General features: G+C 41.2%; 1 protein-coding gene across 6 annotated transcripts; it reads left to right on the top strand.

Moving 5' to 3' along the window:
• The first annotated feature begins 626 nt into the window (after positions 1-626).
• Positions 627-15984, top strand: LOC144492588 (MARVEL domain-containing protein 3-like). Of its 6 annotated transcripts, none has more exons than XM_078210762.1 (4): positions 627-878; positions 3748-4398; positions 5761-5891; positions 10049-11342. In XM_078210762.1, the coding sequence occupies exons 2-4, from the start codon at positions 3944-3946 to the stop codon at positions 10669-10671; spliced, it is 1209 nt and encodes a 402-aa protein (XP_078066888.1). In that variant the 5' UTR covers positions 627-878; positions 3748-3943; the 3' UTR covers positions 10672-11342. The 6 variants fall into 6 exon arrangements, with proteins under 6 accessions (XP_078066888.1, XP_078066890.1, XP_078066884.1 ...); XM_078210764.1 differs by lacking the exon at positions 10049-11342 and adding an exon at positions 14693-15984 and having other exon boundaries at positions 641-878; positions 3760-4398; XM_078210758.1 differs by having other exon boundaries at positions 641-878; positions 3760-4398.
• The last annotated feature ends 221 nt before the right edge of the window (positions 15985-16205 follow it).

The raw sequence follows: 16205 nt of genomic DNA, 5'->3' as shown, positions 1-16205 counted from the left end.
GGGACGTTCTTTTAAAACTAATTTCTTCAGCCAGAGGGTGGTGAATCTGTGGAACTCATTGCCACAGAGGGCTGTGGAGGCCAGGTCATTGAGTGTGTTTATGACAGAGATAGATGGGTTCTTGATCAATAAGGGGATCAAGGGTTACGGGAAAAGGCAGGAGAATGGGGATGAGAATCATATCAGCCGTGATTGAATGGCGGAGCAGACTCGATGGGCTGAATGGCCTAATTCTGCTCCTATATCTTCTGGTCTGTTCATAGCCTGCTAATCTTGTCATTGGGAGACTCACATCCTGTCTTTTGAAGTGCTGGTGGTGGCTTCTACCTGTTAGTTTTGTTACATTCTTGATATTGCATGTTACTCATTCATGGCATCCCCTCCAAGACTCGGAATTTTCACCATTCCATCTCTGTGGCTAGATCAAAAACTCCCTCCCTAACAACAAATTTCAAACAAAATCACCTTTTCAAGGTAATTAAGGATGGGCAATAACTCAAGGCCAGCTCAAGAACAAATAAAAATAATTCTCTGTAAGATCACCAAGTTAAGGTTACAACTCAGCCCCAGGCATGGAGGGCGGCTAACAACATTGTAGCTCCTTGCGCCGCCTTCCCCACTTGTTTGTTGATGACGGGAACTAGGCTTTCTGAGTCTGGTCGTTACTGACTTACATGTTACCCTTTTGATTCACGGAAACAAAACGTATTTATCAGTCGAGTAAATCTCCCACATGTCTAAATAAAGACGAGAATGTAAACGCTGCAGTGTAGTCATAGGGAATGGAAGTTTCACAGTGTGGAAGTTTCTTTCGGGTGAGGTCGTGTCTACAGGTTGGGAGGAGCGCTGGGAGATGAGCAGACGTGATCCGCAGGAAGGTAAAGGCTTTTGTACAGGTTTCGTTAAAGGCAGGATTTATTTATGAAGTGCAGTCTTTATAAACTTTCCCCCGCAGACTAGATTCCGCAGTGAGTGGCTGATCCTGTGTGATTGCAGGCTGCACTGTGTTTCTTACACTAACTGGTCTAGTTGCTGTTAGCCGAGAGCTCAGCGGGGGGGGGGGGGGCACGGCGAAGGAAACTTTTTGTGGTTGGGGGAAGTTTTGGCTCAGGATTGGGTTTCGGTCAGGTGCTTGGGTGTCAGATTTCCAACCATTTGGCGCGGTCAACATTTCCCCCAGAATCGTCAGTTCTCACCGGAGAGGATTTCTACAGTCTGATGCCCCCCAAAATATCCGGCTACTGAGGCTTGTTTGAGCAGGAGATTGTCCAGGTGAGACAGTGAGCACTAACTGGAAACAAAAGACAATAACTTTTTATTCTTAGTATCTAATACAGATAGAAAACCACAACTTTCTGCTCGTTGCTAGATCCTTGAAAGAAACACCAGTGACAACGAACAGCCTTTTAACATTCGTTAATGTCGCAATTGATACTTTTTAATTTTTTGATTTGATTTATTATTGTTACATGTATTAGTGTACAGTGGAAAGTATTATTTCTTGCTCGCTATACAGACAAAGCATACCGTTCATAGAGAAGGAAAGGAGAGGGTCCAGTCATAGCTAGGGTGTAGAGAAAGATCACCTTAATATAAGGTAGGTCCATTCAAAAGTCTGATGGCAGCAGGGAAGAAGCTGTTCTTGAGTCGGTTGGTACATGACCTCAGACTTTTGTTAACTAAAATAAACATTTAACAGCCTCGTCTCCATAAAAAGTAAATTTCGTTTAACTCCTTGATCTGATGGAGAATGAAAGATCAATAGATAGCACAAACCTTCAGTCTGTGAGAGTTAACCAATCCTTGCAATTCTTCACCCCAGAGAGCTGTGGACATCCCACTGTTTAAAAGCGAGATAAGATTTTTGCACCAAAAACCATCCATGTTGTCTGCGGCTGGGATTCTCCGGTGCCGCTGAAGTGAATGGAGTTTTGGCTGAGCACCAAATTCTCCATTCTCGCTGGCAGCGGGGCTGATACGGACCAGATCAGAAAATCCTGCCCTTGGTGTCTCAAGGAACCAGGGTTATGGAGGGCGGCAGGAAAATGGAGTTGAGGCCATAGATGAGCCAGAATGAGCAGGTTGGAGGGACAGTGTGGTTTATTCCCTTTTTCTTATAGAACTATGACTCTTATTTCCTATGTAACCATGAAGTGTATTCTGAGCAGCCTGTAACACTCTCAGTATGAATATGTTATGTGCAGATTTTGACACTAGTCACTGAATCAGGCATTATGCAAACTGCACTTCAACACCACCTTTGTCTCAGCTGGTAGCACTCTTGCCTCTGAGTGGGAGGGTTGTGAGTTAAGCCCTATTCCAGAGACATGAGCACAAACATCTCAGCTGACATTCCTTTGAAGGGCTGCTACATCTTAGAGATGATATCTTTCAGATGAGATATTCTGTACTTAAAATTGATAAGGCACCAGCACTGGATGAGATACATCCAAGGGTAATGAGGGAAGAGAGAGTAGAGATTACAGAGGTAACCCTCATCATTTTTCAATCTCCCTTGGGCTCGGGTGGTGCCAGAGGACTGGAGAATTGCAAGCATTAGATTATAGAAGCCCTACAGTCCAGATGGAGGCCATTCAGTCCATCGGGTCTGCATCAACTTTCAGACAGAGCATCTTACCCAGACCCTCTCCCCATAACCCCACACGTTTATCATGGCTAATCCATCTCACCAATACATCTTGGGACACTACAGGACAATTTATCATGGCCAATCCACCTAGCCTGCACATCTTTGGAGTGTGGGAGGAAATCAGAGCACCCGGAAAAAAACCCATGCAGACACTGGGAGAATGTGTAAACTCCACACAGTGACCCGAGGTTGGAATTGAACCCTTGTCCCTGACGCTGTGAGGCAGCAGTGCTAACCACCCTGCTGCCACTTTGTTCAGAAAAGAGTGTAAAGATAAACCCAGCAACTGCAGGCCAGTCAGTTTAACTTTGATGGTGGGGTATCTTCTAGAAACAATAATTAGGACAAAAGTAATAGTCGTGGACAAATGTGGGTTGATGAAGCAAAGCCAGCCTGGATTTCTTCAGGGGAAATCATGTTTAACTAACATGTGGAGAGGTAACAGACAGGGTTAATGTGATGTGGTGTACATGGGTTTCCAAAAGACATTTGATACATTGCTGCACAGCAGACATGTAAGAAAAGTTACTGCACATGGAATAAAGAGGAAAGTAACAACATGTAAAACTACACAGCATGATCCAATTTATAAGATAGCATGTCTGTAACAGATCAGTACTCAGGCAACACAGCTTTGTGTTTGTAGCCACTGGATAAATAGATGAAACATTGCTCCTGTTTTTCTTTGGTAGTGTTGTCTCCAGGCTATGCAGTTGTTAGGGTACTTAAAAAAGCAAATTCTATATATTTATAATTTAAATTGGCAAGAACATATCAACTGAAATCTTTAGTAAGACTGATATAATGATCATTTCTTGATAGAACAATCATTGAAAATTAACAGAAGATGCTGATGCCAGATAAGTTTCCATCCCAAAATAGAGCCTCATTTTAATCTCTCAACTGCATTGTTGGGTTAACTGTTGAAAGTAATACACATTGATGATATTCTGGGGCAACCATGTAAACAGTAGAAACTGGAATAACTTGGTTAAACTGTTCAGAACCTGAAACTTCTTTATGGATTTGTTAATTGTTACAGAATTATGAACTAACTTTAAGGATCTAACCAGATTTTGGGTTTTATTTTCTTTCAGATATTCTTCCAGACATTTTGCATGAAGCTGACCTCCAGTCTTGCTGCTGTTATTTTAGAAATCTTCAAGAACTATCAGTTGCTCTTCAGTCGCAACTCCCTCAGCGTTGGCGTGGTAAATGCCCTTCCTAGAAATGGCACGCTCATGAATTAATTTTTAAAACAAATTGCAGAACATTTGTTTTTTCTAAAAGAAGATGCCCCAGCCAACAAGCTACCCGGAAAGTAGGACTGAGAAAAATTTAACAAGAGGTGAGAGAGATCATCCCAACAAGGAGCGCCAGCGTGATCACCATCGTCACAATGAGCGTACCTATCCGAGCAGGAATCAGGATGGTGACAGCAGAAACCACAGAGAAAGGGATTACTCTAAACAAAACCGGGATCGCGACAGAGATGGGAGAAAGGAAAGATCAGAAGAGAGAAGATCTCATGCTAGTGGTGGCCACAGAGGGGATCACACAAGAGAGGATCGAGATAGGAGAGAGAGGGAATACCATAAAAGGGAGAATCGAGACCATCACTACCACCGAGAAAGAAAACATCATTCCCACACTGATGAAAATTCAACACGCACTAATCAGCAGAATTACAGAAATGAAAAAGAAAGTTCGTTACCACATAATGAGAGAATTTCCCACAGACATAACAAGTAAGATGGGAATGTGTGGAGAAAAATAATGAGTAATGAAAATTGGCAAGATAAAAGCAAAATACTGCAGATGCTGGAATCTAAAACAAAAGCTGAAAATGCTGGAAAATTTCAGCAGGTCTGACAACATCTGTGGAGAGAGAATAGAGGCAACGTTTCGAGTCTAGATGACCCTTCGTCAGAGCAGCTCTGACAAAGGGTCATCTGGACTCAAAATGTTGGCTCTATTCTCTCTCCACAGATGCTGTCAGAACTGCTGAGATTTTCCAGCATTTTCTGTTTTTGTAATGAAAATTGCGTCTGTTAGTGTTCAGCAAAGTGCATTTCATAATGTAGGACTCTCAAGTGGAATTAATTCTGTTTTTAGTTGGCACTCACAGACAGCTATTCCCTATAGGAGTAGCTGTTCAGTGCTCAGCCTAGCTGTGGCCAAATGTAGCTCATCTTCCGTTGCCACTCAGTACAATCAATACAATCCAAGAATCAAACTTTAGTCCTTTCTGATCCATCTGGCTCAGACCGATAACATTTGTCCCTGGTGGATTTATCTCTGCATTTCTTACAGGTGCAGAGGAATGGGAATAAAACTTTTACATGCAGCTCAGGGGTTCATGGTGGCACAGTGATTAGCACTGCTGCCTCATAGCGCTAGGGACACGGGTTCGATTCCTGGCTTGGGTCACTGTCTGTATGGAGTTTACATGTTCTCCCCGTGTCTGCGTGGGTTTCCTCCGGTTTCCTCCCACAGTCCAAAGATGTGCGGGCTAGGTGGATTGGCCATACAAAATTGTCTGTTAGTGTCAGGGGGACTAGCAGGGTAAATACATGAGGTTACGGGGATAGGACCTGGGTGGGATCATTGTTGGTGCAGGCTTGATGGGCGAAATGGCCTCCTTTTGCACTATAGGGATTCTATCATTCTATGACAGCATGGCGGTGGGAAAAGTTTTTTGATCACTAAAAGTCCAAAGACCACTGAATTAAATCGGTCTGCAGCTAATTCAGGTCAGCACAAGTCCATGTAAGAGTCAGCATTAAATTAGTATTTTCCCTCAAATGTTGTGGTTGGGAACAAAAATATACTGGGAGGGAGTTGTTCTCAGCTTGTGTTAGGCAGATCCTTGGAGCCGAGAGGTGGGTACTGATGTGAAAGTGATGCCAAAATTATACTATTTACAAGGATTTGGCTTCTGTTAATTAAATGGAAAAATTTTAATCTCTTAAGGACAAAACTAAATTCTAGTCGTTTCAAACTAATTCATTTAAAATCTAAATATGGTCAAACCTCAGCATAATTTATCTGGAAGAGAGAGATTTCTCAGGGTGCAATATAACAAAACATTTATTCCACTTTTTAAATAGTTATGCTGAAACTGCACCACCAGAATATGTAATAACCGAAGATAAAAGTTCTGAGATGCAATACGTGGAGCCAGAAGATTCAGGAGGAATCCTAAATTGCTACAGCTGTCGTTACCTCTGTACAAATCGAGGTAAGATGGCAAGATCAGATTTATTATAATAAATATAAAATGTCTGTACCTAAACAAAAAACTGCAGATGCTGGCAATTGAAAATAAAAACAAAATGTTATAAATACTCAGCAGGTCAGACAACATACGAAATAAGAGCAGAAATAGGCCACTCAGTCTCTTAGGTCCCTTTCCCGATAGAACTGTTTGTATTTCTAATTCCACATTTCCATCCAACCCTGATAATCTATCCACCTCCACATTAAAGATATTTAATGACCATGCCTCCACCACCTTCTGAGATAGAGAGTTTCAAAGTTGCATCACCCTCTGAGAGAAAATAAACTCTCCTCATCTCTGTCCTAGTTTTAAAGTAGTGCTCCTTTGTTCTGGACTCGCCCACAAGGGGAAACGTCATTTCTGCATTGCCAAGACCATTCACAATCTTATATATTTCAATCAAGTCACCCCTCATAACATGTGTGGAGAGAAAAACAGAGTTAACATTTGAGGTCGATGATACTTTACTCGAAGGTTTGTAGACTGACATGTAGGCCGGAACTTTCCCTTATGGTGTGAGTCCCAATGTCAGTGCCATCTGGGCCCCCAAGCCATGGTGGATGGCTAGTGTGACCATGGCAGTGGACAATAAGAGGCTGCGCCAGGTCCGCTATCCAATTCAGGACAGCAAGCTGGCTCTCCACGCCACTGGACTAATTAGAGGGCTGATAGCTCTACAGCCTCAGCAGTGCCATTGTGAGAAGTCGTCGCTGCTGAGACTGCTAAAGGAATGTGAGGGCACGTTTTGATACACATTTGCAAGGGAGGTAGAAACACTTACTCCAGTGCTAGGGACCAAGAAGGTTTCAGGGGGAAAACCCTTCCAGTGGAGATGTCGGGGCTGAGATGATGGCTTTTTGCCACTAGGAGGGTCTTTGCCACTAGAAGGCAGCTGGCTACCTTCCCAACACCCCCCCTCACCAGGAGTCAGGAGCTCTCCTGATGTGGCTCCTATCCCGTCACAAAGCGACCAGTAAAATCTTGACTGTAACATTTGTTTTTCTGCCTTTGCCTCCTTGAGAGTGAATAAAACAGTGAATCCCATACATTGAAATTCTACTTGGAAAATAAATCTGGCAATTATTTTCAGAAGTTTGTAGAGTAAACAAATTATATTACTGATGATATTTAACATAGTTCTGTTTCTGGAGAAGAGTGCCTACTTATTATTCAGTATAATACAATTAAGAATCCTCAAATTATTTGTAACATTGCAGTATTTTGGTTCTTGTAGATTCAGCGGTTTACTTAATTGTTTTGCACTTTGCATTTTTAGCTTAGAGACAGGCAAGCTACAATACTGATCCTAAACAATTCCTAACAGATAAGTTAAAATTTCTGCTCATAACAATTCTCAAAAGTGTTGAGAATGGTTATTTTACCTTGGCTCTGAAGTAAGTATCAGCTAGGTTCAGAGTACAACTCTTTATGCTGAGGCAGATGGATGTGAGTCTGAGCATATGCCCTTAGCTGGCAGTTCCATAATGTGTATTGTTGAAGTTTCCATTTTTGGACGTAAGACTGTTGTTCCAAGAAAACTTAAATCTTCCCATGGCATTTACTAAAGAAGAGCGGATAAATTTTGTTTAATGTCCTGGACAACATTTCATTCCCCAAATATCAGAATAGCTTGTCATTTGTAAGATCTTACTGTGCACGAATTGGCTTGCTCAGTTGCCTATAAGACACCAGTTTACAATTGAAAGGTAATCCAGTTATGATAAAGCACTTTGGATGACATGAGAATGAGAAAGATACAATATAGCTGCAAGTTCTTGGTTAATATAATCATCAGTTCTAACAGAAAATTAAATTAGGAATTCATGTAAAGCTTTTATTCAAATCTAACATCCGAAAGATGTGCTGGTTAGGTGCATTGGCCATGCTAAATTCTCCCTCAGTGTGCCTGAACACAGTGAGTGTGGCGACGAGGGGATTTTCACAGTAACTTCATCACAGTTTTAATGTAAGCCTGCTTGTGACACTGATAAATAAACTTTAAACTTATAAAAAGCTAACAGTTTTACATAACCTACTGATTAAACAAAGTTATCTGTGGAGACCTCTGTGTATTTCAAGAGAAAGAATAAAATTACATTTATATAACATCGTTCATAACTGCAGGATGTCTCAAAGTGCAGAATAGACTTTTGAAGTATTGTTGTAATGTGATAATTTGGTTTAGCTGCATACAGAAACAGTGTCCAAAAATGACATTGTTGAACTAAATTATAAAAATTTAATTGCTTTACTTCATTGCTCTTTCTGCCCATCTTCAGTTTTGAGCTTGTGTAAATGTGTAACTGACCTCTCCATGACCGGCATCACATTTCCATTCCAGTTGAACCAGCCTTTAATACCTTCCTTTCACTCATAATGTACCTGAAATATTTTGTTTAATCTCTCTGCAGATAAAACCTCCCCATTTGTGTACTTAGAGCAGTATAGCCAGTCCCCGTACAAGACCCTTCAGTAAGACCCATCTTAGACATGACTTTTTGCATGATTTTTACAGGAACAAAACAAAACCTGCAGAAAAGAAAATCAAAAATGACAAGCTAGTCTGAATTTGTTTGATAATGTTTGTTGAGGAATGAAATGTTGTCTAAGACATTTGAATAAAACTCTGCTGCTCTTCAATAAATATGATGTGGAGATGCCGGCGTTGGACTGGGGTAAGCACAGTAAGAAGTCTCACAACACCAGGTTAAAGTCCAACAGGTTTATTTGGTAGCAAATACCATAAGCTTTCGGAGCACAGCTCCTTCGTCAGATGGAGTGGATATCTGTTATCCACTCCATCTGACGAAGGAGCTGTGCTCCGAAAGCTTATGGTATTTGCTACCAAATAAACCTGTTGGACTTTAACCTGGTGTTGTGAGACTTCTTACTTCAATAAATATACAGGAGTGACATTGCACTCACAGTGAACACAAAAGGATGCATTCTAAATTTCAAATTCTTATTGCATATTATGACAAAAGTGAATCAGTTTCCCCCTTGAAGATTTGTGTTATGATTTTCATGTAATGCTCCCAAAGCTAATTGGATGTCAAATTAACAGAGAGAGATGCATTCTAAATATAAAAAGCTTGCTTTGGAGTTCAAACTGAAACTGCTCAAATAGCAGCAACATTGAATCGGAATGTATAATGCAATGATTTTGAACCACAGAGATATGCGAAACTCTGTTTGCTCTTAGTTGCTGCATTGAGTCAGAGCAAATCAGCAGGGCCAGAAAGAATGCAGCATTTCTGGTTTAACTGGTTGTGTGTACCAGCCACGTAATCATCTTGCATTACAGCACTAGCACTGTATTGTTTTCTTCCTGTTATGCAGAACCTGTTAAAGGTGAGCAACAGTAAGGCAGTTTTGTGCACAATGAACATACTCGGACTACAGAGAAAGATACACTGGTCTGGGAGAGTGTATTGGCCACACTCTTTTTCTGTTATTCCCCAAACACCCTTTGCAAAGAGGTTGAAAAAAATGAGAATGCTGGAAACACTCAGCAAGTCAGTCAAAAACAGGGTGACCAACTGTCCCAGCTTTTAGAGGATTGTCCCATATTGAGCTAGTTGGCCCAAGCCTCAGGTTGCTTGAAGCCACTGTTGGAACTGTGCTGCCCCTCGATGTTCTCTCTGGTGGCTTGAAACACTCATAGAACCCACCCCACTCTCACAGCTCGTTCTCCCCGTTTCTGTGTGGGTTTCTTCCATGCTCCGGTTTCCTCCCACATTCTGAACAACGTGCTGGTTAGGTTCATTGACCTGAACAGGTGCCGGACTGTGGCAACTAGGGGAATTTCACAAGAACTTCATTGCAGTGTTAATATAAGTCTGGCTTGTGACTAATAAATAAACTTTTTTTTAAAAATGTGGTAAGACACTCTCGTTCTGCTCCATGTGTACATTATTGTACTTTATATGGATGATGCACATTTGGTCTTGAAGCAGGATAATTGAATTGGCAAACAGATCCTCCAGCATTGGAAACTTTTGTCTATAGTATTTTTTTCAAGCTGGCCAAAGTTATTCCTACAGGTGAAATAGTTTAATGGCTTGTATCTTGGTGATGAGTTGTTAATAGTTGGTTGTGTTTTGGTTGTTTTGTTGCAGGTCTCTGTCAGTTGGTGGAGGTGCTTCTGAATCTATTAATTCTGATATGTGGGGCAATCTCCTACAGTGGCACTGGGGGCTACACAGATCTCTCCAGCCTGGGAAGTCTCTACTACTACACATTTGGATCAGCCTATAGTGGATTTCAAGGAGCAGAGGCTGAAAAGGTTAAGGAATTGGATGTTGCATTTTACCAGCTAAAGTTGCCTACAATCATTGCCGTAATGGCTTATAGTGGGGCGTTGATGTCCTTTGCATGCCTTATGCTGGTTTTAGGCCTGGCTCGGATACTTTGCCGATTTCCCTTCTTACTAATAATTGAATGTGCTCTGGATATAGCAATAGGGCTTGCCTATATTCCCGCTGTTTATTTTTATTTTCAGTACCTGATTAAGAGCTACAATTCAGAAATATGTAAAGAGAGAGAGGGAATGTACAAAAGTAAAGGGTACGATGGGTTTACCTGTAGTCTGCATGGTGCTGACATTGTTGGTGGTCTGTGTGCCTGCCTTGCTATCATAGTATACTTGCTCAACGCAGTTGCAGCAATTCTGGCTTTTCGAAAGGTTAGAAGACTAAAGAGTAGGAGAGAAGAAGTCTACATCGAAACTACAATTGTTTAATTCATCTCCATATTCATCCACAAGTCGCTGATATATAAGTAAGGAATCAGCAGTTTGCTCTATTCTCTTTTATCTAACAAATGAAACTTCACATGCTTGTAACACACAGTTGTGAATTACGGTGAATAGAACTGAGATACTAAGAATATCATGTCAGGAAAGCAAGTAGAAATGGTCTTAAAAGAATTGTGGAGTTGTGGACTTTCTATTGTTTCTTAGGGCTTGGCTTTTATAGGTTTTTATTAGGGCCAAAAAGCATCAAAATTTAATGCATTACAAATTAAAATTCTGAACAAATCCAAAATTTGAGTCAAAAATTGTAAATATATGTTGGGAATATTCCACCTCTTTGAAGAATTGCATTTTGAGCTTGTAATGTAAATTCAGCTTTTCTATGCTTTTATATAATGTATTTGTGAACAGTATTTTTATATCAATTTAGTTGATTACTAAAATTAAAAACAATGTCTTATTTAAACTATATACAACTATATACTCATTCACGTTAATAGAGACGATAGCAGAACAGAACCAAATTGCATGGAACTAATAGTGGTGTCAAAAAGTAAAGCAAAATTGTAGCAGCTTCAGATATATGCTAATAAATCATTCTGAAATCTCATTTTGAAAACTTTAGTAGCTTTCTTACATTTCAGATTTTCACATTCCATGCAAAATTTATTTGATAACGGGACAAACACTGAAACACAGACAGCTGGTAATCCCTTTGTATAACAGCAAACAGCTCTGAGAGTGGCTCAGGGATAACTTGCTCTCTAATTTATTCTGAAAAGTTTATTTATTAGTGTCACAATTAACACTGCAATGAAGCTACTGTGAAAATCCCCTAGTTGCCAACACTCCGGCGCCTGTTCGGGTACACTGAGGGAGAATTTAGTGTGGCCAATGCAGTTTACCAGCACGTCTTTCAGACTGTGGGAGGAACCGGAGCACCCGGAGGGAACCCACGCAGGCACGGGGAGAACGTGCAGACTCTGCACAGACAGTGACTCAAGCCGGGAATCAGACCTGGGTTCCTGGCACTGTAAGGCAGCAGTGCTAACCACTGTGCCACCGGGCCTTTCCAGTTGGAGAAAGTGACTGGTACCCTGGAGGATCAAATACATTTTCAGATCTTTCCATTCAAGACTGCTGTATATTAAAGACTTGTAACCAATATAGGATGGGTTGCTGTTGCCTTACTGATGTGGATGCTTGGTGGTATTCTCTTTACCTGCTAGCCGCCTTAACAGGGCAAACATGTCTGGATTTATTACAGTAGCACCATGGTACTCACTCAGATACTATATGAACATTGCCAAATTGACACATTTGAATACTTGACAGGATGTTTTGCAATATTGTTTAGAAGGAGAGGAATATATTCCATTGAAAAAATTCTCCATAATCCTAAACATAAGGAAGAGAGATGGAGCCTCGCCCGTGCCTCTAGCCACTGCATGTTGCTACATTTCATTATTCAGAAATACTGGTTATATACAGCCTGAATGTAGACATTTTCACCAGAATTCTACTGCCTCGCCCGCCACGGAATTGGAGCAGGTGAGAGTTGGACAATGGAAATGTCCGTTGACCTTGGGCGGGAATTTCCGGTCTTGCTCGAACGAGACCATAAAATCCTGCCCTGTGTGTTCAAATGTATCCTGTGCATGAATAGACATAGAAAATAGAAGCAGGAGTAGGCCATTCAGCCCTTCGAGCCTACTCTGCCAATCATTCTGATCGTGGCTGATCATCAAATTCAATATCCTAATCCCATCTTTCCCCCATTTAGCCCCAAGAGCTATATCTAGTATAGAAACATAGAAAATAGATTGTTGTTAGAATTCTCCCACTGAGTCAAATTCCACACGTGTCAAACTCAAAGGTAAAAGATTGACATCCAATACCCACTCTCTGATCTTTTACAGAGTGGTGGAGAAGCGACGAACCTCATGTTCCAGTAAATTTTTGGAGGGAGTCGTATTCTGCCACCAGTGTTTGTCTCCTGTTGGCATTCAAAACAAAAGAAAGTTTTCACTTTAGTTTGCAAGAATTTGTGTCAAAGCATAAAATTGTGAACACATTCTAAATGCAGGGGAGGACTGGGTTTGAGCATTTCATTTCACCTCCAGGATCTACAGAGTTGGAGGTAAAGTGAAGCCTGACTTTTCACTTCCTCAGATCTTCATGTCTGACCTCTGACCTGTCCCAAAAGGTCACAAATCTCATTACATCTTATTAAAAGGCATGTCCCCATATTAGAAATTCTCCTTCATAGGCATGACATCATGTCAGTGAGGTTTACAATTGTTTTTTAAATATGGGAACCAGGCGAAAGGAACCTGCTGAAGCGCACAGGTAAGTATAGCCGCCAGGAGGAGTGGGACATGCATGGACAGTATCCCTGGCACTACCTCAGCACCTTGGCACTGCCCCCTAGCACTGCTGCTGGCACTATGCCAGGGCAGTGTGAATGGGGGCCTTCTGGGGCGCTCCGTGGGGAGGGGTTCCTCTTATTCAGGGCTGGGGTTCCTTGTGCATGTGGGGGGGTGGTTCTTGTGCATATAGGAGGGGCTCCCCCTTGTTTTGTGTGGGTGGGGCTCTCCTTGCGGAGGGGATCCCTGTGTCCATTGGGGAGGTGGGGTGTGTGGAGTTCATTTCTTATTGGCGATCGGGGCTCCGATCAGGATTGCTGGCCCATGTGACGGCATGCGCCATGTCTGCAGATTTTCTCTGCACACGAGTGCCGCACAGTATGGCGAGGAAAGGCAACTGTGCAGCCTGTGAGCTGCTTGCTGGTTTTCTCTCCTCAGTCGGCACTCTGTGTAAAAAAAAAAAGAAAATATCTCTTGTTACAAAAATCAATCTTAAATTGTAAATCAACAGTTGTTCTACCATTAATTGTTGCTTGCTGAAGAGAATTAAGAACATTACCATCCTGTCAAGAAGTGTTGTCTAAATTCACCACCTATTTCCCCTCTTGTCCCAGAAACATCAGTGAGAAATTACTTCTAGAGTTTGGCAAGAAAACATTAGAAATAAAACTGTGTTTTGCCATTTACGAAAAGAAACACTATTATTCTGATTCTGAAAGGACTTGCAAAAGAAAAGCACATCAAGGGGAGGCAATGGCCTAGTGGTATTATTGCTGGACTATTAATCCAGAAACTCAGCTAATGTTCTGGGTACCCGGGTTCGAATCCCGCCACGGCACATGGTGAAATTTGAATTCAAAAAAAGTCTGGAATTAAGAATCTACTGATGACCATGACGCAATTGTCAGGAAAAACCCATCTGGTTCACTAATGGCCCTCAGGGAAGAAAATCTGCCGTCCTCACCTGGGATGGCCAACATGTGACTTCAGAGCCACAGCAATCTGCCGTCAGGTAACTAGGGAAGGGCAATAAATGCTGGCCAGCCGGTGAAGCCCATGTCCGACAAATAAATAAAAAAACCATTTTCCTTCAGTTAATTTTACGTGAATATGTTGTTACCTTTGCTTCAAAATTAACATTGATCAGCTTGTCTGGGGCTAATAATAAAATTTGGTACTCCAAAAGGAGTTATCTACTCTGTTTGATTTCAGTGGAATGAGCTGGCAATAAAACACATGAATGAGTCAAATCTGTAATAGGTGATAAAAGGAGGATATCAAGGATCATAACCATTTTTAAAGAGATGGCATATCCCTGCTTTTTTTCCTCAAATTAGTTAAGACAATCAATATTCATTTATGACCAGACAAAATATCCTTTAGTGTTTGGTTCTGTTTATGTCTATTTTTCGATCACCTTTAACAGGACTGTGAAAACCAACTGAGACATGGACAGACCAATCTAATTCAGGTAACTAGTGCTCCATGACAAGGTCACTTAGCCAAATAAAAGAACAAGAGGGGCAAATATCCTTTCATTCAACGGTGGGTTACAAAAGGAAGAAGAGTATAACAAAATAGGAATTGAAAGATAATTAATTATATCCAAATTGATCACTCACCAATTATTCCTTTCTTGTCAGGTATAGTTCAGATGCTGGAGGCCGTGTTAAATTTACTGGTGTTGGTGTGTGTTGTGGCATCATATATTATTCTCTCAGGATACAGCAGTAATGGTGGACTGGCAACAAGTTTCTTCAGCGTCAACAGCAACTATTCTCCACTAGAAGGGGATCAACTGAAGCAAGCACAGAAACTTGATCGGGAGTTTATTTTAATGCGAGCACCTGAACTCTACACTGGCATTGGAGTGACTATCGCCATGTTTGCCATCACTCTGGGCATTATGGTTAAGAATGCTCAACCTTTGCATAAATCGTCGATGAAGTGGCTGATATTTGAAGTTATTTTCAATGTATTAGCATTCTTGGGTTATGCAGCAGCAGTCGGTCTTTATTTGTATTTTATCCTCCAGGTTAATAGCACCGATGTTTGTAAGGAGAGGGAACGTCTTTACGCAAGGTATGGTCTCAACTGGATGAACTGTGATTTATCTGGGTCTGATGCAGCAGCAGCCTGCTTTGGAATACTCCTTGCCATATCCTATTGTGGTAGTGCAATATTGGCAGTACAATTTTATCGAAAGTTGCGGCAACTAAACAGAAATAATTAAAGGGTCGTCAGACAATTTACTCTGTGCACAAGTGTCAAAAAAAGTTTCCTAGAAAGTTTAGTAGATAAAAGCACTGCATGATGTGGTGCTAAGTTGCACAGAGCAGAAGGAGCCCATATTTGATCTTAAGTTATTGCTGAATTGCCAGCCTAGGAAGCAATATGCATAACCTCAGTGTTACTTGAGAGAGGAAAAGGAAACAGCTTTTATTCTTGTCTTATCATTCGATATTGCTGAAATTTGCATGCATACAGAATCAGATGAGGAGAGGATCAAAGATTATGCCTGCACTTGATCAAATATTTTGGCAAAACACAATGGACAAATTTCCATATCAAGAATGTCAAATTGGCCATAGGGTTTTGCCCAGTTTGAATCTGTATTCTGGAGGAGATGACAAAAATTGGAAAGGTGAGGGTCAGCAAATGGGGAGGTGGCTGTTGGATGGGTGTTAGTGATAGAAATGAAAAATGACAACAAAGAGTAACTTTAAGAAAAAAATAAATATTTTCTTAATAGGATGTCTTGACATTTTGTGGTGAAGACAGATTTTAGTTATGTAAGTATAGGTAAGCTGGCATCTTCCATACCGTACCAACACAAGGACGTTTCTTTAACATTCTTAAAACTCATACTGAAATCCAGAGCAATAAAAATAGAAAGTAGGAAAATCAACCAAGCATTTTTGCTGCAGCAGCAATGGTCAGAGTTTAGTCTACAGAACAACATATAAAATAGGAGCAGGAGTAGACCATACAGCCCCTTGAGCAAGCTCCACCATTCAATACAATCACAACCAATCTTCAGCCTCTCCAAGGCCAAACATCTGTCGATCTCTTCCTTAAGTATACTCAGCAATGGAGTATCTGCAGTCAAGAATCCCAAAGATTCGCAACCTTCTGACTGAAGAAATTTCTCCACAT

This window comes from Mustelus asterias, chromosome 4 (assembly GCF_964213995.1).
Source record: "Mustelus asterias chromosome 4, sMusAst1.hap1.1, whole genome shotgun sequence".
Lineage (NCBI taxonomy): Eukaryota > Metazoa > Chordata > Chondrichthyes > Carcharhiniformes > Triakidae > Mustelus > Mustelus asterias.
The sequence above is the reverse complement of the archived record's forward strand: the minus strand, read 5'-3'. Positions and strand labels throughout refer to the sequence as shown.

What these genes read in the sequence shown, in the direction of transcription:
- LOC144492588 (XM_078210762.1), top strand. Translation starts at nt 3,944, where the DNA reads ATGCCCCAGCCAACAAGCTACCCGGAAAGTAGGACTGAGAAAAATTTA. An exon ending in ATTTCCCACAGACATAACAA is followed by an intron (nt 4,399 to 5,760) that starts GTAAGATGGGAA and finishes CTTTTTAAATAG; the next exon opens with TTATGCTGAAACTGCACCAC. An exon ending in TTACCTCTGTACAAATCGAG is followed by an intron (nt 5,892 to 10,048) that starts GTAAGATGGCAA and finishes GTTTTGTTGCAG; the next exon opens with GTCTCTGTCAGTTGGTGGAG.